At 39.1% G+C, this 20,641-nt stretch overlaps 1 protein-coding gene across 1 annotated transcript in view; it reads left to right on the top strand.

The window, feature by feature from the left end:
- Positions 1–20,641, top strand: part of LOC106092400 (sodium/hydrogen exchanger 9) — a 157,918-nt gene that overhangs the window by 40,404 nt on the left and 96,873 nt on the right. Inside the window, exon 11 of the mRNA XM_059366092.1 lies at positions 15,389–15,519. Within this exon, the coding sequence (XP_059222075.1) occupies positions 15,389–15,519 (131 nt within the window). The remainder of the gene's footprint in view (positions 1–15,388; positions 15,520–20,641) is intronic.

Genomic DNA, 20,641 nt, shown 5'->3' on the forward strand with positions numbered 1-20,641 from the left:
TTAGTAAAGGGACCATCATCAGAAATCTTTAGTTGTGGGGGGCTTCAAAGTTCGTACATTTGTAGGTTATATTTATCTCGAAGAAATTGCGAAGTATCTATGAAATGCAAACAACACTGACCAAGTTCCACACTTTGGCCTACTAATTGTCTTCTTTCTACAATAATTACATGTGTTTGTTGCAGCGAAGGATTTCTTTTCCACACATCTACAATTTTTCTAGAGTATGCACATAGTTTTGTGCATTGTTTGGAAGTTGTGTTGATGACTTTGAACGGTAAGACGACGGCAACCGTTCATTGCTACCCAAAAGTCCTGGGTTCAAATCCCAGCTTGGCTCAGCCGAATTTTTTATTTTTAATTTGCTTGCCTTTTAGGGCTAGAATTGTATTTTTTATCAAAATTTGAATTATGAAATATGTATATAGACACTATAGCAATACGTACTTTTCCAGTAAAAATTGGCAGAAGGGTAAGAACAGTCTTCTCATTTTTGCGATTTTTTTTTAATAAAACATCTGGTTTTCAAAAACCATCTTTTCAATGCTGCAAATTTGTCCTGGGAAGAAACCCTTCAGCAGAAATTTACAAGCTCTCAATTACCAAACACTCAAAATTTTGCTCGCTCTCCTGCGAGAGACTACGCGAACGACTCTAGATACTTGTCTCCAAACGACTCTAGATACTTGTCTCGGATATCCGATTTGTACATTACACTTAAGTCCTACGTTGTCCAGGTCGTTCTTCATGAACGTTTGGGGGATATTTAGAGGACCTCAGACTCTGTTATCAAACACCTTTCATTTATGCCCATGTTGTCCCGGTCTATTAAAAATAATATCAGATTTGTAATTTATTTGAGCCCCATAGTGGCTCAATCGGCCCACATTCTCTTTTCCGCATTATTTAATGGCCTCCCACACTTGCTCCCGAACTTGGAAGCCAAATGTACATTAAATTTAATATTAAATATACCAAATGGAAGCTGAATGCCGAGTTTCTATTCGAACACATTTACTTAAACGTACCGTTAAGACCAACACTAAATTTTTAAATTCCTCGTGTTAAATTTTGCAAACAATGACCCATTCAAGCGTTTATGCCTTGAATTTAATAGATATTATAGTTAGCTAGATCTATGCGAAAACAAATATTTTTAAAGAGGGAAATCACCCTTTTGCTGCATTCGTCGTCGTCGTTGTATACACATGTTTACATGTGGAGGTGGCGATCCTCGTCTAGCTTCTATAGGTGAGCAAGCTCGTTCCGGTCCAAAGGACCTATCGCCGCGGGAACATGATGGCCACTGGTTATTTAAAGGTGCCAATAATTCGCCTTGTCATGTCGTGCATCATAGGCACTCAGTATTTATGCAATAGCCGGTGCCGCCCGGACTCTCATTGAGTCTCTCCACTCGATACCGATGATTGTCCGCGACTGCAATTGCAGCTACTCCGTATGGTGCATTCCATTATCCGCAACTAGTAGACTCATCTGGTAGCTCACAACCAAGTCTAATGATAACAATGAACACCACACTGATCGGAACTCAAAGTTCCAGCCTGTATGATGCTTATAGCTATCTCGTGTCGGGTTGCGGAATTCGTATTTATAGTATAGTATAATATCTGTAGATTAATAATAAGAAAAAATATTGAGTCCCTTACTATACTAATCAGACTACTTTTTCTTTTGGGAAACTTTTAGGGGAGAGACATTATTAGTGGAGTGGTAATTTTTAGGACAATGGGCCACCTGATATTTGATGCAAAATTTTGATATCAAATTCATTCTCAAATACCTTTAATTTGAGTCTTATATCGTATCGATCTGCGTATCCATTTGGGGCTTTTAGGGGGATGAGTGGCCTTCCTGAGACGTTGCGACAAATTTTGATATTAGGTTCGTTTCTACTCCCAAATACCTTTGAGACGTTGCGACAAATTTTTATATTAGGTTCGTTTCCAATCCCAAATACCTTTGATTGGAGCTCCATATTGTCCCGATCGGTCTCCATATCTGTTTTAGGGGGTTTGGAGTGGTTTATGGGTTGGGCCGGCCCTGAATAGGAATACAAACTTTAATTTTATATTCCTATTCTAATTCCAATTACCTTTCATTTGAACCCCATATTTCCCCAAACGGTAACATGCCTCTCGGCCCACAAAATACATTTCCCTAAATATTTAGATCACATTCGTAGTTTACCCTGAAGTTCTTTAATTGGAGACCCTTCTAATATCGTTCTATATACTTACTTTACTTTAATTGGCTATGACAGAACATTTGTTCCACTAGCCAAACGTAGAACAGCGTTACAAGCACCTCGATCTTCTGCGCTCATTCTAAAATCTCGGATACCAAGTTTAGAGGTGTCTCCCACCACTTGATCTTTCCATCGGACTTTTGATTGTTGTTGTTGTATCAGTTTGTTGTGTTCTATATTTCGTCTACTTGATTAGGTTCAGTGTTAAGATCCAGGAACTCCGCGACTAAGATGGGGTGCGTCCAGAAGGATCTGGGTCTGCACGTCGTCATTAATCCTTGCTCTGTAGGATTTGAGGCGACTGCATCTGCCGGAACGTAATTAAGCCAGAACTACTCTCGTTTGCCGGAGGAGGTCAATTTCTTCGGGTGCCATGGTTGGCGGTCGTTCTTCAGGGACTACATTCACATTCATGAGGCCATCGTAGCGCAGAGGTTAGCATGTCCGCTATGACGCTGAACGCCTGGGTTCGAATCCCCGGTGGTTTTCCCCTCCTAATGCTGGGGACATTTGTGATGTACTATGCCATGTAAAACTTCTCTCCAAAGAGGTGTCGCACTGCGGCTCGCCGTTCGGACTCGGCTATAAAAAGGAGACCCCCTATCGTTGAGCTTAAACTTGAATCGGTCTGCACTCATTGATATGTGAGAAGTTGTTCCTTAGTGGAGTATTCATTGGCAAAATTGCAATTACATTCACAGCCCAAAAGGTATTGCTTAGACAGAATGTAGTTATGTCTTCGCACTGGTAGGATCTTTGTCTCCTGATGGAGGTGGTCCACATGAGAACTGATGAGACAACCCGTCGCAGTTCGGAGGGCGGCTGACGAGACTACACTGGCGTTGCATAACTTACCACAGACCGGCCAATTGCTTTGTACGTGGTCAGTAAGGTTTCTTTGTCGGCACCCCAAGTGCTGCCGGCAAGTGACTTTAGGACATTGTTTCTACTTTTGCCTTTATCGCAAATTGCTGTGGCATGTGTAAGAGAATGTGTAAGAGCTGTCAAATGTGACGCCAAGTATTTTGGGACTCTTGATGGTCGGAATTATTTTTCCAACGACCATCACAGCCAGCTCGGCATTCACCTCACGCGTATTTGTAGTGAACAATGTGGCTGAAGATTTGGTGGTAAATATCTTCACATTTCTTGCAGCGAATATGAGGTAGACTTTCAACCTATCGGTGATGTCAACAATGGGGTTGGGGCCTGATGCCATGATCGTACAATCGTCCGCATATGATACGATCTCTATGCCGTCTGGAGGGGGTGGAATGGAGGGTAGGTAGACGTTAAACAGTGTTGGACTTATCAACCCACCTTGGGGAACTCCCTATTTCACTCTACGGTGCTTCGACTTCTTATCCCTAAATTCCACAAATGACTGGCGACCACACAGATAATTAGCGACCTATCGTTTCAGGCTTGGCTGGAGGGACATGTTGGCGATGTCCTCAAATAGTTTGGCATGGCTGACCGTGTCGAATGCCTTCGATAGGTCCAGTGCCACGAGAACCGTCCTATCACATGGCCTGGGATGTTTGAAGCCACGGCAAATGTGTGCGGTGATGGCATGTAAAGCAGTTGTTGTGCTATGCATTCTTCGAAATCCATGTTGATGCTCGGCGAATGGAAATTCTCCTACGGGTCTCGGGAGGAGTAATGCCTTAAGCGTCGTTGCTACTGGTGAGAGAAGGGAGATCGGTCTGTACGACTCCCCCAAACCCTGGTCCTTACCAGGCTTCAGTAGCGGCCAGTTCACTGAAGCGGCGATTGGTGTACTCTATACGGCGCTCAGAGGTTATGAAGTCGGGTGTTCGGTCGATGGTGATGAGAATTATGGATATGTGGTCTGATCCCCAAGAGATGGCGGCTTGTCAGGATACGTCACTCAGGAGATCAGGGGATACAATGGAAATATCTGGCGTGCTGCTACACTTCATTGTAATCCTAGTGAGGGCATCCTCTTTCACCGCGCAAAACGTGGAGCCTTCAATCTGCTCTGCCAAAGCTATGCCACGCTGGTCGTTACCCAGGGGAGAATGCAAAGAAATGTGATGCGCATTAAAGTCCCCTAGAACCGGACGATTATGGCCAGATAGTAACCCACTTATATCGGGGTTATAAGCTTGGATAGTAACCCACTTATGTCGGGGATATAAGCTTGGGAATTGGGAGAAATTTGGAAAATCTCAGAAACTTCTTTCTCAATATTCGTACACCACTTCGAAAGATCTTTAACTTAACTCCCATCTTGTCTCGAGTTGATATAATTTCATTTTTCGTTTTTTCTGTGTCGGGCGGTTTTCCAAACACTTGATGTCTAAAATCAATATCTGATTCGTATTCCTCTGATGCCGGGTTTAAGCTAGTTTGCCAATACACCTTTTTGATTGTTAGACGATCAGAGGTTTGTGTCTAACCACTTAAAATGAAAAGTATTCGCCTAGTTGTTTTTGAAAAATTTTAAGTTATTTCCGTGCTACTTACAAAATCCTTAATTGTTTTCCATACCACTCCCCTAAGTTGGTTCATGTCTGGTATCGTGTACCCACATTAGTACCGGTTTCTGTTAGCCGCGAAAGCTGGGCAACGACATAGGAAATGTTCCAACGTCTCATTATCTTCCCTAATGCCATATACATACCATCACTTGCCGAACCGATTTTGTATAAGAGAGCTCGTAGTTCTATGTGTCCCATTATAACATCAAATGCTATACTGACCTCCTTCTTACTTCCTTTCAGAAATAGCCTCGTCCTATCACGATCCGGATCACCCAATAAGATTTTCGACGTCCTACCGACTGTTTCGCTGTTCCACAGTGTTGTCGATTGGTCGCAAGAAATGCTCCGAAAATACGAAACAACTGCATTTTTGAGCACTCAAATCATTGATTTGATGAGTATCCGCCATATAGTCCTGACTTGACGCCGAATGACTTCTATTTATTCCCGTACGTAAAAAATAAAACAAAATGAGAGGTCAACGTTTTTCGAGACCTGAAGAAGCGGTTCATGCGTTCAGAATGTATGTTTTGGAGATACCTCAATCAGAGTGGCAAAAGTGCTTCGACAATTGATTCAAACGCATGCAAAGGTGTATAGATCTTAATGGGGAATATTTTGAAAAACAATAAAGCGATTTTCGATAATTAACATTTTTTGCTTCTCCCTGATATTTTCCTTATCCTTAGTTGATGCATTTTCATCGAAGTTTTCTTCCTTTGTGGTAGGGTATACGTCAATTTCAGCAAGAACTCCTTGCACCGTATCCTTGCATGCAAAGGTGACATTCCATATTTGTAGTTCTCCTTGTTTGTAGAATTTTTCAAATTACCGAAGTTCTTGTGACTCTTTTTACAAATTCGGGCTTTATCTTGCTTATTTATTGTTCAATATTTTTGACCGTTGCACTTATGAGTTTTCCAGATTCCTTTGCAAATTGAAATATTATTGGTCGGCAACAATGTACTGATGAAGGACGTGTATTTTTCCAGTGAAGGAACGTCAGATACTAGCCACAAAGGAACTACAGATGCCATAAACATAAACATGCGTCCGATATTGTTTTTTCGGAAGATATCCTTTACTTATAAATGCTTTGTCCTGATGATCCATCGCAACACCATTTACTGATCAATGTTAGTTTTTTGGGAAGAGTGCGCAAATCAGACTGCAGGCTTTGGGCTTGCATCAGCAACAGATTTTGTAAGCTGCCATCTAGGTTTTTGTTTGTCCTTTGTATATTTGATAGACAGCGCTTCTGATAATTGCGGCGTGGTCAATTTATTAGTGGCATCTGTAAGTCTCCTCTTTCTTGTGTAAACTGAACAATCCTCCATACTCGTTTTTGGTCTTCCTTTTGCTTTTCCTCTTGATGTAGCAAGTTGGTACCCTCCTTAAGTCAGTCCTGATAGTTTGCGTTGAATCTTTCATTGGTTCGATTAGATTTGATCCATTTTCTTTTAATTTGTATATAATACAATGTGTTGTTTTTATATTGGGTTGCCCAAAAAGTAATTGCGGATTTTTCATATAGTCGGCGTTGACAAATTTTTTCACAGCTTGTGACTCTGTAATTGCATTCTTTCTTCTGTCAGTTATTAGCTGTTACTTTTAGCTTGCTTTAGAAAAAAAGCGTAAAAAAAGTATATTTGATTAAAGTTCATTCTAAGTTCTATTAAAAATGCATTCATCTTCTTTTAAAAAATCCGCAATTACCTTTTGGGGAACCCAATACTTTCACGTCTGTCAATATCTTCGTGTATGCTATCGAGTTCTTTTAATGCAGCTTCGGCAAACATTTTTTGCGTGGTTTCCAAAGAGGTATCGCACTGCGGCACGCCATTCGGACACGGCTACAAAAAGTAGGCCCTTTATCATTGAGCTTAAACTTGAATCGGACTGCACTAATGCCTAGACATTAAAAGTGATTAACATATTCAATCATGTTATGATCCGAAGAACCAAATATGATAGCTTTGGCCTTAGATGCATTAACACAAATGTGATTTATAAAAGTCCAAAAAAAAGTTTGCAGAGCAATTCCTTGTTTTTGTTGTTATGGTTGTAGCAGTGTGTTATACACTGAGGCGGCAGCCCTTGCCGATGAAAAACTGCATCGGGTCAATCCGGTACATATAACCGGCTGCCATGGGATTGCAGCGCAATTCCTTCCAACATCATAGTGAGTCGGTTGAGAGTTATGTAGCGTAGGCAAAGCGACCTTATCGACCCAAACTTAGACACGTCAAATAGATTACAATTGAGGTCGCCCACTACATATTTCAAAAAAATGTCATGTGGCCTGTCAGATATCTTAAATAACCATTATCACCAACTATCGGACCTCTATTGCTATTAAGAGACATAAAAAATTATGTGTATTACAGTGTGGGAACCAAAATCAATTTTTGTTGCGAATTTGAAAGCAAAACAGCTAACAAATAGAATAACAATTCATAGCTCTATAGTTTTATCAGCTGGTTAAATCAAAGAAGTGAAATCAAAAAGGCATCATAGTAAATAATACCATTGGTATAGAATAAGGGTATGAAAAAAAGTGATCAAGAAGTATTTAATAACTTCTCGCAGTACAGGACATCATACTTCACTTTGCAATCGGCTAATTTGCATTTTCAATTCGAGGGATTATCTTTTCTTTACGTAGTTTCATGCATAAAGCATTAAGTTTACTGACTGCGGGGGAAAAGTGTTCATTTAATTTAAAAACACTCTGTTGTGAAGACCACTTTCGGCCAAGCTCCAAGAATAGTGTTTCGCAATAGTACCGAATTGAATTTAACAAGTATCGCCTATCCATTGTTAATATAAAAGGCATTATTAAAATCATGGCGGGTGACTGTAATATTAAACATAGCAGTAAGGTTTGTCACAATATCCAATGTCTCGTCAGTTAAGCTTTTTATGAAGAATATTATTTTGTATTTCAAGTGATGCGGTTTTGTTGTTTGTACCGGACTCAACATTACAGATCAGCCTGTTGCATTCAGCGATGTCAGACTTAACAGCTTTAATACAAGATGAAATTTCATGTTTAAATTCACACAACAGGTCGGCAAAATTCAGCTTCATAGATGAACGCTCCTCATCGCCCTTCCGCATAAAATCATCTAATTTGGAGTTAATTAGATATACATCAGAACGTCTTCACTAATGCTAGCACAAGCAACATGAAGCCAAAGATTGCGTATTTTGCTTAATATACCGCCAGTTGTTATTGTTACATTTTGGTGAACCACATTGACCTTTTTTAATCCAAGGCATTTTAATGCATTTTTTACGCACATTTGTGGTCTGACTTGTTTCCTTCTTTGATAGTGCTTGCAAAACCTGTAAATGCTGAATGTATGGGTACATCTAGCATACTATCTAGATAAAGGCGACGCAATTTTTGTTATAGCCACCAAACGGAATGTTCATTTAGTCATTCCGTTTGCAACACATCGAAATATCAATTTCCGACCCTACAAAGTATAGATATTTCGGATCGTCGTAAAATTCTCAGACGATTTAACGATGTTCGTGTGTCTGTCCGTCTGTTGTACCCACCCTATAGATATTGAGCTGATATTTGGCACAAATACGTATTTTTGCTGCACGCAGGTTAAGTTCTTGAACGGGCGAAATCGGACCATATTTGGATATAGCTGCTATATAGAACGACAAGTCGATACAGGAACTGAAGTCCATAAAAGCTTTATTTTTTATCCGATTTCGCTGAAATTTGGAACAGTAAGTAGTGTTAGGCCTTCCACCATCTGACCCAAATATGGTTCAGATCGGACTATATTTGGATATAGACCGTTCTCCCGATAAAGGGTCTGGAGCTCATCAAAATTTTATTTTTTATCCGATTTCGCTGAAATTTCACATTTTTTCTAAACCTAAAATTGCCAAAATTCTTCTGATGCTGTGAAATTGGGTAAGATACCTCTTTTTTTTTTGTTAATTGTCGCTATTGAGCGACCCATCGGCGAAGACATTTGGTCATAAAGTCAGAGCTGAATTTTATTCTGTACTTATTGCCAACACACTATTTATAGGCCGATCCCAATCTTTGAAAGCCTTCAAAGTTTGGTTGTTCTTGCGAATATCTTTGTTTTATAGTGAATGTTTCGGCGAACCAGCTTCAGTATTTTGAAGAATTTTTTTCATTTGCGCTCCTTTTTGCTCTCAAAACTAGTTTTATGACTTCAGCAGGTCATTGTGTGTATCGGTCTATTGATTTTATTGGGTTGCCTAAAAAGTAATTGCGGATTTTTTAAAAGAAAGTAAATGCATTTTTAATAAAACTTAGAATGAACTTTAATCAAATATATAATTGCCATTTTGTTCGATAACCTTTTGCCATCTTCCTGGCAAATTTAGTATTCCACGCTCATAGAACTTCTGGCCTTTATCAGCAAAAAATTGAACCAAGTGCGATTTTATAGCCTCATCATTGCCGAAAGTTTTACCATTTAAGGAGTTCTGCAAAGATCGAAATAAATGGTAGTCTGATGGTGCAAGGTCAGGGCTATATGGTGGATGCATCAAAAGTTCCCAGTCAAGCTCACTCAGTTTTTGGCGAGTGACCAAAGATGTGTGCGGTCTAGCGTTGTCCTGGTGGAATATGACACTTTTACGATTGACCAATTCTGGTCGCTTCTCCTTGATGGCTGTATTCAATTTGTCCAATTGTTGACAGTAAACATCCGAATTAATCGTTTGGTTCCTTGGAAGCAGCTCAAAATATACCACACCCTTCCAATCCCACCAAACAGACAGCATAACCTTCTTTTGGTGGATATCAGCCTTTGAAGTGGTTTGAGCTGGTTCACCATGCTTGGGCCATGATCGTTTTCGACTAACGTTGTTGTAAACAATCCATTTTTCATCTCCAGTTATGATTCGTTTTAAAAACGAATCGAATTCATTGCGTTTAAGGTGCATATCACAAGCGTTGATTCGGTTTGTTAAATGAATTTCTTTCAATACATGTGGTACCCAAATATCAAGCTTTTTCACCAGTTCAAGACTTTTTATGCGATAATGAACGGTTGATTTTGGTATATTTAACTTCTCTCCTATCTCACGCTCAGTTACATTACGATCCAATTCGATTAATGATTAAAATTTGTCAACGCCGACTATATGAAAAATCAGCAATTACTTTTTAGGCAACCCAATAAATGACTTATTTCCATAAAATTTTACGCAAACAAACTGAAAACATTAGGCAACTATAACTGATAAATATTTCAAAAAATAAATTTTTGAACAATTTTTACGAAGAACCATCTACATTTTGCTTAAATGATGTCGCTAATTTCTTCTTCGATCTTAATTAAAATCGATCGAAAATCAGTTTTTGATGGAAACTATGTCCGGTAAAAGTTGCCTCCAACTTTTATAATTATAATTTCCATCTTTTTGTAAACATGCAATTGGACTTGTCGAATTTTATTAAAGATTTTCGTGTTATGTACGAATAATGTAAAGAAATCATTATTCGCAAAATAGTTTCATTGTAAAAAGATTTTCGTGGATGAAAATCAAAAATTCAAAAAGTACATTTTAAAATGTTTTAAATAATATTTCACTGTGCTCAAGTCAACGGTTAAAGTCAACAGAACCAAAAAATTACTACCAGAATTTTCGCCCCTTAATCGCTATGAGCTCCGTATCTATTGGCTTAAATTTTATTGTGAATTACGGAATTCCAAGTAACAAATGACAATGTTTCATTTGAAATTGTTATTTTAAAATGTAAATTTATCTGGGTCATTTTTTCGAGATTTTAATATTGTGTTTCCGAGTCCTTAAAATTTTTCATTTCATTGCTGATGTAATTCAAATAATGTATGATTTAATATTACTAACATTTCTTCCGACTAATAGTGGTACAGTAATTTATGATAAAAATAACTGTACCACTACTGGAACTTCGATATCCCTGGTAACAGAAGTTACATTGACTTCTATACGGATGGTTCGAAACTAAACGACCAGGTTGGCTTTGGGGTGTACTCTAAATATCTATAACTAGTAATATCGAAAAGGTTACCCGACCACTGCAATGTGTATCAAGCAGAGATCCTTGCAATTAAGGAAGTAGTGGAATGGCAAAATCGGGACATTGGTATGTATGGGGTCTATACTTAAACCATACTCGGTGCGGACGGTACCAAACACGGTTCATTGTGTTAAATCTCACCGATATCGGGCAATGAATGTGGGTTTTGTGGGTCTTAGAATTGAAATCTGGGAACTGGTAAATATGGGGGCTATATTAAGATATAGTGCCCATATTTACTGCATATTAACTGTGTAATTGGCTATGACAGAACATTTGTCCCATTAGCCGAACGTAGAATAGCCCTCCAAGCGCCCCGATCCTCTGCGCCCCCTCTGTAATCATCAAGTTTCGTGGTGTTTCTCATCACTTGATCTTTCCATCGGGCCGTTCCGGTTTGGGTGTACCATCGTGATTGCCTTCAAAAGACTTCTTCGCTGGAGCTCTTCATTTATTGTGATAACATGACCTAGCCAACACAACCTCTGCGTTTTAATAAGTTTAACTATGCTGACGTCGTCATACAGCTCATACAGTTCGTGGTTCATTCGACGCCGATACTCTCCATCAATGCAAACTAGTCCATAAAGTTTACGAACAATCTTTCTCTTAAATACTCCAAGCACTGCCTCATCTGCTTTCACAAGTACCCATGCCTCAGAACCATATAACAACAAGGGTAGGGTCAGTGTAGGTAGGGTATAGTGTAATCTTCGTCTGTTGAGGGGTGGCCTTGTTTCTAAACTGCTTACTTAATTCAAAGCAGCATCTGTTTGCCAATATTATACTTCGCTTTATTTCAAAACTGGTGTCATTCGTTTCGGTAACGGCGGTGCCTAGGACGATAAAGTTGCGGACTATCTCAAAGTTGTGGTTTCCAACGTTCTCCATTTTCTTTATCTGCTCGGTTGTGAAAGGCGTTTTGGGAGTTGAAACCATCCATAACGTCTTATCTCCATTTACTGCCAGACCCATTTTCACTGACTCTCTTTCGATTCTTTCAAAGCCTGCAGTTACTACTTCCGGTGACCGATCTATGATATCGATGTCGTCGGCATAGGCAAGTAGCATGTGTTCTCTTGTGATTAGTGTGCCATATCTATTCACATATGCATCTCGAATAATCCTCTCCAGCAGGATGTTAAAGAGATCACACGGTAGGCTGTATGCTTGTATGAAACCTCGTTTGGTATTAAATAGTTCGAAGAGATTCTTTCCTTAATTTAATTTAAGCTTAAAATCACCATTCTCTCCCTACCCGTTTTGCGCAAAACTTCACCAGTTCATTCTTTTTAGTAACTAAAAGAAAGAATATTACCAATCTCGTCTTACCACGTGCCTATGACCAACATTTGTTCAAAATTTCACAATTCTAGCTTAAGTCGGTTGGGCTGGGTGTTGATTAGTCAGTCAATCACGCGTCTCTTTTATATATAGAAGAAAGAGACAATAAGATATGACGTTTTCGACGTTTACTAATTTTTGATAGTCGAGAATCTAAAAAATCTTCATACGGACCATTCCTGATGTGTGGGTTATCTCTTAAAGTGTTTAAGATATTAGACATCAACAAATTGTTTTTGAATTTTTCCTACGCTGATCCTTTCTTTTCTCATTTGCGAAGGCATTTGGTGATCGGTTTATTTTTTTATTGCTAGGTTAGATTAGGTTAGGTTAGGTTGGGTTGAAAAGAGAGTGCAGATATTAATCCGCCCATGCCACTATGGACATACACCAAAGCCAGTAATCGGCTTGTTGTGCGGTCTAAAAACTATAAAGTTACCCCTAAAAAGAAAAATTTAAGTTAGGAATTCCGTGCTACTTACAAAATACTTAATCGCTTTCAATACCACTTCCCTAAGTTGGTTTATGTCTGGTATTGTGTTTCCACCTAAGTGCCGGTATCTGTTAGACGCGAAAGCCGGGCAATGACAAAGGAAAGGCTCTTACGTCTCATCATCTTCCCTGCATGTCCTACACATGCTATCACTTGCCGCACCGATTTTATATAAGTGAGCTCGTAGTCGTATGTGTCCCGTTATGATACCAATAGCTATACTGACCTCCTTCTTGCTTCCTTTCAGTAATAGCCTCGTCTTCTCTCGATCGGGATCCCCATATGATTTTCGCCGCCCTACCGACCGTTTCGCTGTTCCACAATGCATGCGCATTCGTCGCCCACTCCTTTAACTCGGACTGCGTCGACCCGAAAGGCTTCGGGTTAACCAAGTTTATTTATGGCAGTCCTCTGGGCTTCACCGCCAAATCGTCTGCCCTTTCATTCCCCCATACTTCGTTATGGTCCGACACCCAAACGATACGTATTTTGCCATCCTCAGAGAGAAGGCGTTAATCTCCTTCTTATACTGCAAGACTGTTCGTGACCTTACCTTCCTGGTTGTTATTGCCCTTATGGCAATTTTATTGTCGATAAAGATGTTCACACTCGACGTCCTCGCGTTAGCACCACAGCACTTCATGCATTCCGTAATCGCCCGGATCTCTGTCTGCAGGAGCGTATTATGGTCAGGCAGTCTAAAACAGATCTCAGTCCCTGGGTTCTCGATGTAAACTCCCAGGCCCACTCTGTCCTCTAGCTTTGATCCATCCGTGTAACATGATCTTCCAGATGGCAATTATAGGGTTTCGTCAATCCAAGACTGTGCCGATGGCAGCAGTGCCTCTGCCAGGGCTTGGCCCCGCTTATTAGTCTTGGTACTACCCCACGTAATGTGGTGAGAATTCGCAACGTACCCTACTTGTACCTTGTTTCCTGTCTGTTTTGCTTTCCTCGCTAGCCGTTGCAACTCCGACGTGGGTGGCGGTGTCGGAGAGTCGAAAGGCAGATAAAGTGATGCCAGACACCGTCTGTCTGTCCCACCACTGTTGCATCCGATGTTGACAACTATAGGAAAATATATAATTCAAATTTTTGTGACAAATAACGCTGGTCCTCGGCCGAGTACCAGTATTGGCACAGAATAATTGGTATTGGTTGTTTTAGGTTCTTTGCATAGTCTAGTCTTCCGACTTTTTATAAAGTCGGTAATGGTTCCGTCGTCGGGTCTCTATTCGTTAAGCTTTATTCGGTTTCCATTCCCTGTACTGCCTGACGTTTCAATACTAGGATCTTTGCCTGTCTTAGCCTTCCAAATCTTAAGTAATTGGGCTTCTTGGGAGTAGGTGATGTTACCATCATCGATCTTTACCTATCCCAGCATTCCGAATCTTTAAGTCGGTGATGGGTCCGTTATCGCGTTCCTGTTTTTTAGGCTGTGTTGGGTCTCTCGCCATTGCACTGCCTGATATTTTAGTATTAGGATCTTTGATTCTCCTAGTCTTTCCAATATTGAGAGATGCCGTGATTGTCTCATTGTCAGCCCCCTGTTTGTTGGGCGGTGTTGAGTCACTGCCACTGCACGGCCTGATGTCGCAGAACGAAAATTTCTGCCTATCCTAGTCTTCCCAATCTTGAAAAAGACAGCTTTGCTCCCGTAGTGCGCCATGCTTTTAGTCTTAGTCAAACTTGTCACGGAGACTTGATCAATGAGAGTTCCTTCCTCTTTCTCCTCCATGTGGAAGACCTCCCACTTCTCTGCGACCAAACTTGCGTTTTGCTTGCCCAAGAAACCCAACATGCGTTCCGTCGCAAATTTACTGCCCAATCCCTTGATGAAGACCGTAGCCATTGTGAGCAAGGGGATATCTATCTTTCTCACAAGGTCGAGCTTTGCGCCCTCCCAGGGAGCGTGAATACCTCTGACAAGCTGTTTGACGGTATCAATACATTTTCCCGATGCAAAAGGCAGCGTAAAGATGTCCCCTCTAAACTCGCAGCTCATCATTTGTATGGGTCTACCCTCCACTGATCGTCTACTTGGGACCGATGATCTGGTGAAAACTTGCCGCTCTGGCGTAAGAGGGCGGCACAGTTCGCTTGGGACGAACAATGCATCCCTCTGGTTTATCCGTCTCTTCCTCATTAATTAGTCTGACGACTAGTTGTGCGCTTGAAGCAATACTCCCGACTACAGGTGGCAAGGCATCCACACCTATAGGAGGGGAGGACAACACGCTACGGTCTGACGCCACCACCGCAAAAATGCAATTGCTTTAAAACAAACAAAAAAAGAGTACGCGAACAAAAACACAACCTGACTCAATCTCAGATACATTTGATATTTTAAATACTGATTGACTACAGAAAACGCAATGACACAAGACGGTGCAAATAAAGCAATTAGTAAAATAAAAGATTAATAAAAAAAAATTAAACACATCTCTTTTAAAGACTATTTTGTTGGTTTATAAAAGAAATCATATCGTGGTTCATGGTCATTTTGATTCAGGTTACTACTCAAGTCTATGAAAGCATACTCGCACTTCTGCTCTTACAGGTACAACGCTTTAAATTGATGCACACAATTACACACTACTTATCATGTCTCTATAAAAACGTTTAAACGGTTTGCTTATGTTAAATGCGTTCGTTATTTTGTTATGCTTTGGCAAAATAAGAGTCAAATAAATATTTAAAAGCAGTCTAATGGTTATTTGCAGGACTGTGGTGAAATGGAAAGCAATTCCGTAGCGAGCAATAGCGGCAATGCCAGTTCCTCCAAACGAAATGAAAAAGCTGTTCTTGCCAGACTTTGGGGAAGCTTCGATACCAAGTAAGTCGACTTCTTTTTCTTGTATTTTAACAGCCTTATTCACAAACAGTTCTTATTATGGGCTTAAAATCTATTTTAACTATTATACACTTTTTGCGTAATAAACTGATTTTAAAATTGTGTATTCACAAACACATAATAACAGTCAAATAACTATGAAACATTTTTAGAATTTTTTGAAGTTTTATCTGGCAATTCCGGCTATTTGACAATGTCAAATTATTAATAAAAATATACAATGTTGTGAAGCACAGCAAGTGCAACGATAACAGTCTTCGCATTTGATAGACTAACCGTCATTCCATCTAACAAACAACGAAATCGCTGCTTCCACACCCCAAAACACCTCTCTACTGTATTCCTTGTTGCAATATGAGCAACATTGTAGCGTTCTTCCTTTTCGTTGTTAGTGCGGAGGAGAGGAGTAAATAGATAATGCGTCAACTGATATCCTGAATCTCCAAGTAAACGACCCCTGAATTCTTTTTTTTTTTCAAATCGCTCCTTAATAGAAGATTCATTAAATATCCGACAATCATGAGTACTTCCTCTCCACCTAGCAACTATGTCGCTAATTTTCAATTGGGCATCACACACAACCTGAAATTCTAATTTTTTATTATGCTCCTTCGATTAGTAAATCACCACACACCTGTACATTCAGTGAATAGAATCCTTTCCGGTTTATATAATATTGGGCAAGATCTCCACCAGTTTTTTTTATTTTAACATGAGTTCCATCAATTGCTCCAATAACGCCCGGAAAGTTAAAATCTCTCATTATTACGGCTTGCTCTTCGAGAGATGTCGGCATGTTTATGTATTCCATACCATGACGAGCCAAAGCGCGAGCAACTCTATTGCATTTTCTTGAAACCGTTGGTTGGGCTAATCCGTGCAAATCTCCCGCATCATCTTGAAACAGGATTTTGCCAATAAAAGGATTAAATTTAATCATTTAACAACAAGTAAACAAACCTCTCTGCGACCCCAACAACGCAAAGCAATCATAACTTGTAGTTCGGCCGGAGTCCCGTGCCCTCTTTTGCTTAATTCAATATCATTTTTTATTAGACTAATAATTTTTTTTTGCCGTTGATTTCTTAAACCCATATTTGGCTTTAAAGTGATGGTCCGGAATAGAAAATGGATCAACTCTTTCTTTGTAAACTCGTGGACGTCTCCTTTTAAAAGTCTGCTCCAATCTCCCTATAAATTTCAAAAGAATGAGAAACAAGTAAAAACGCATTAAGTTCGGCCGTGCCGAACTTTGGATGTCGTGGCTCTAAGTACAACTCATTGCTTCAAATTTCATCGACATCGTACAAAAACTGCGGTCTTTATGGCCTGAAGACCCTAAATCGGTCTATATGGAACTGCGTATAGAAGAAATACGAGTCTGTGCAAAATTTCAGCTCAATATCTCAATTTTTAAAGACTGTGTCGTGTTCTCAACAGACAGACGGACGGACATGGCTAGATCGTCTTAGATTTTTATGACGATCAAGAATATAAAGGGTGATTTTTTTGAGGTTAGGATTTTCATGCATTAGTATTTGACAGATCACGTGGGATTTCAGACATGGTGTCAAAGAGAAAGATGCTCAGTATGCTTTGACATTTCATCATGAATAGACTTACTAGCGAGCAACGCTTGCAAATCATTGAATTTTATTACCAAAATCAGTGTTCGGTTCGAAATGTGTTCATTCACCGTAACGTTGCGTCCAACAGCATCTTTGAAAAAATACGGTCCAATGATTCCACCAGCGTACAAACCACACCAAACAGTGCATTTTTCGGGATGCATGGGCAGTTCTTGAACGGCTTCTGGTTGCTCTTCACTCCAAATGCGGCAATTTTGCTTATTTACGTAGCCATTCAACCAGAAATGAGCCTCATCGCTGAACAAAATTTGTCAAAATTTGAACACATTTCGAACCGAACACTGATTTTGGTAATAAAATTCAATGATTTGCAAGCGTTGCTCGCTAGTAAGTCTATTCATGATGAAATGTCAAAGCATACTGAGCATCTTTCTCTTTGACACCATGTCTGAAATCCCACGTGATCTGTCAAATACTAATGCATGAAAATCTTAACCTCAAAAAAATCACCCTTTATATACTTTGTAAGGTCGGAAATGGATATTTCGATGTGTAGCAAACGGAATGACTAAATGAATGAATCCTATGGTGGTGGGTATAAAAATACACGGATTTTCATTCCTTTCGCTAGCCGCTCAAAATTTTGCTAAATATTCTTATAAGTTTAAGTAAGCTGCCATATAAAACAATCTCCTAGTTTGCCTTTTTGGGCCTTAGAAGGCGCATTTATTATCCGATTTGGCTGAAATTTTTCCCATAGTGTTTTGTTATGACTTTTAACTACTATGGGAAGTACGGTACATCCTCCGAAAAAGCTTCCATAAACCGTTTTCCCGGTTAGATTATTTGAGCCTCTAGAGATGATCTTTTGATAACATGTAACATGGTCAATAACGTTACATAGCGTATATACAAATCGGTCTCAGCATTTGAGGTGTCATTGACAAAACTTGTCAATTGCAATCCATGGTGGAAGGTCTATAAGATTCGGCCCGGCCGAACTTAACGCGGTTTAATTTGTTCTATACTTATTTCACCGATTACATTAAGTGCATCCATTTTTATAAGATTTTTCGCTATTCACAAATTTAATCAAACGTTTCACATTTATTTAAAGTAGTTTATGCTCGTGCAATTGAGAAATGTAATTTTAAAATGGTGTTAAACAAGGGTAAAACCAATAATAAATTTTTCAAATTTAAAATTGGTTTATTAAGGGTAAAATAGGCTATTATGTGTTTGTGAATACAAAAAACAACATTTTATCCTATTTTCGGTTTATAGAGCTCTTTTAAATGTTTGTGAATAAGGCTGTAATTGTTTATGCTGCTATAAATACCCTAGGGGAATGTATGTATGACTTCCTAAGGATTGATGTTTTAGAAAACCATTGGCTATTCGGATCGCTATTTATGGTCCGTGGTTATTACCTTTATTAGTTTATTATTACTTTTTAACACTTATTACCAAATATATCGCAGGTTTCTAGCATATGGCACAATTTCATTCACATTTCTTTCCAATTTCACATTATTTATGGAAAATCAACATTTTTGAAAAAAGCAGAGTAACTGATTGAAAACTGCCATTTGCTGAAAATGTCTGCTGCACAATTTATGGTAGGATAGTTAGGGTACAAATTTAAATACAGTTAGGCAAATTTAATGCAAATCCTATAATGCTCTTTACTTAAATTTGCGCCCGATTCTCCCGATTGTGGACATATTTGATTAGTTATAGTGAGAGAAAAATCAGGAAGAACATAAAGTGTATTTTGATTTGAACGCCCAATTGTGAGAAAGGCTGAATTTTTAAGTACCGAAACAAATAATTTAATTAAGTACAAAACCAATATTGTTTTTAAGTAAAAAAAAGCTGTGTTTTTTTACAACAAACCTGTATGCTCTTCGAGCAGAATAATTTGTTTGCTTTCATTAGTAATATCCGTTCATTTTAGCAGATTTTGTTACTTAAGATAGGTGCACGAAAAGTTTGCTAACACAACAATCATATGTTCGCTAACACAGCAGTCATGTTTGGTTTCAATTTGCACCAGACAAATACTTATATTTTAGCTCACTTTCTTGCTATTTTGAATAAAAAATTTCGTTGAGTGAATAATGAAAAAAAAAAAAATAAAGCTTTTTGACAGAGTTCGAACAAATAGAGCTAAAAACAAGTAAAAGCGTGCTAAGTTCGGCCGGGCCGAATCTTATATACGCTCCACCATGGATCCCATTTGTCGAGTTCTTTGCGCGGTACCTCTTTTTAGGCAAACAAAGAATAAAGGAAAAGAATTTTTATGCTATTGGAGATATATCAAGTTGTAGGCGGATTCGGACCATAGTTAAATAGTAGAAGTCATTGGGTAATATTTTAGTCCATTCGGATAAGAATTGTCCTTTTAGGGACTCAAGAAGCATATTCCGGAGATCGGTTTATATGGGAGCTGTATCAGGCTATAGATCGATTAAGACTATATTGAACACGTATGTTGAAGGGCGTTGTACAAGATTTCAGCCAAATCGGATAACAATTGCGCCCTCTAGAGGTTTCAGAAGTCAAGATCCCAGATCGGTTTATATGGTAGCTGTATCAGGTTATGTATCGATTTGAACCATATTTATCGCAGTTGTTGGAAGTCATAACAGAATAATTTATGCAAAATGTCAGCCAAATCGGATGAGAATTGCGCCCTCTATTGGCTCAAGAAGTCAAGATCCAAGATCGGTATATATGGCAGCTATATCAAGTTATGGACCGGTTTCCACCATACTTGGCAAGAGTTATTGGAAATCAGAACAAAACACTTCATGCAAAATTTCAACCAAGTTGAATGAGAATTGCGCCCTCTAGTGGCTCAAGAAGTCAAGGCCCAATATCGGTTTATATGGCACCTATATCAGGTTATAAACCGATTTAAACCATATTTAAAACAGTTGTTGGAAGTGATACCAAAACACCACATGCAAAATCTCAGCCAAATCGGATGAGATTTGCGCCCTCTAGTGGCTCAAGAAGTCAAGACCCAAGATCGGTTTATATGGCAGCTATATCAAAACATGGGCCGATTTGGCCTATTTACGATCCCAACCGACCTACACCAATATGAAGTATTTGTGCAAAATTTCAACTGGCTAGCTTTATTCCTTCGAAAGTTAGCGTGCTTTCGACAGACAGACGGACGGATGGACATGGCTAGATCGTCTTAAAATGTCATGACGATCAATAATATATATACTTTGTGGGGTCTTAGATGCATATTTCGAGGTGTTACAATAAACGGAATGACGAAATTAGTATGCCCCCATCCTGTGGTGGAGGGTATAATTACAGGTGGATATCAATTCTTTTTTCTTTTGCAGTAGAAATTAATTAAGAAATTCTTAATTTTGATTTATATATTAAAAGTACAAAAAACTACTTCCAATAGCATCTTTGCATTGAAACCTTCCCGGCATAGTATATATAAGTTCCACGGGAGAATAATTTAACTCCAAACAGGACTACGGCGC

The sequence above is a fragment of the Stomoxys calcitrans genome, chromosome 3, assembly GCF_963082655.1.
Source record: "Stomoxys calcitrans chromosome 3, idStoCalc2.1, whole genome shotgun sequence".
Taxonomy (NCBI): domain Eukaryota; kingdom Metazoa; phylum Arthropoda; class Insecta; order Diptera; family Muscidae; genus Stomoxys; species Stomoxys calcitrans.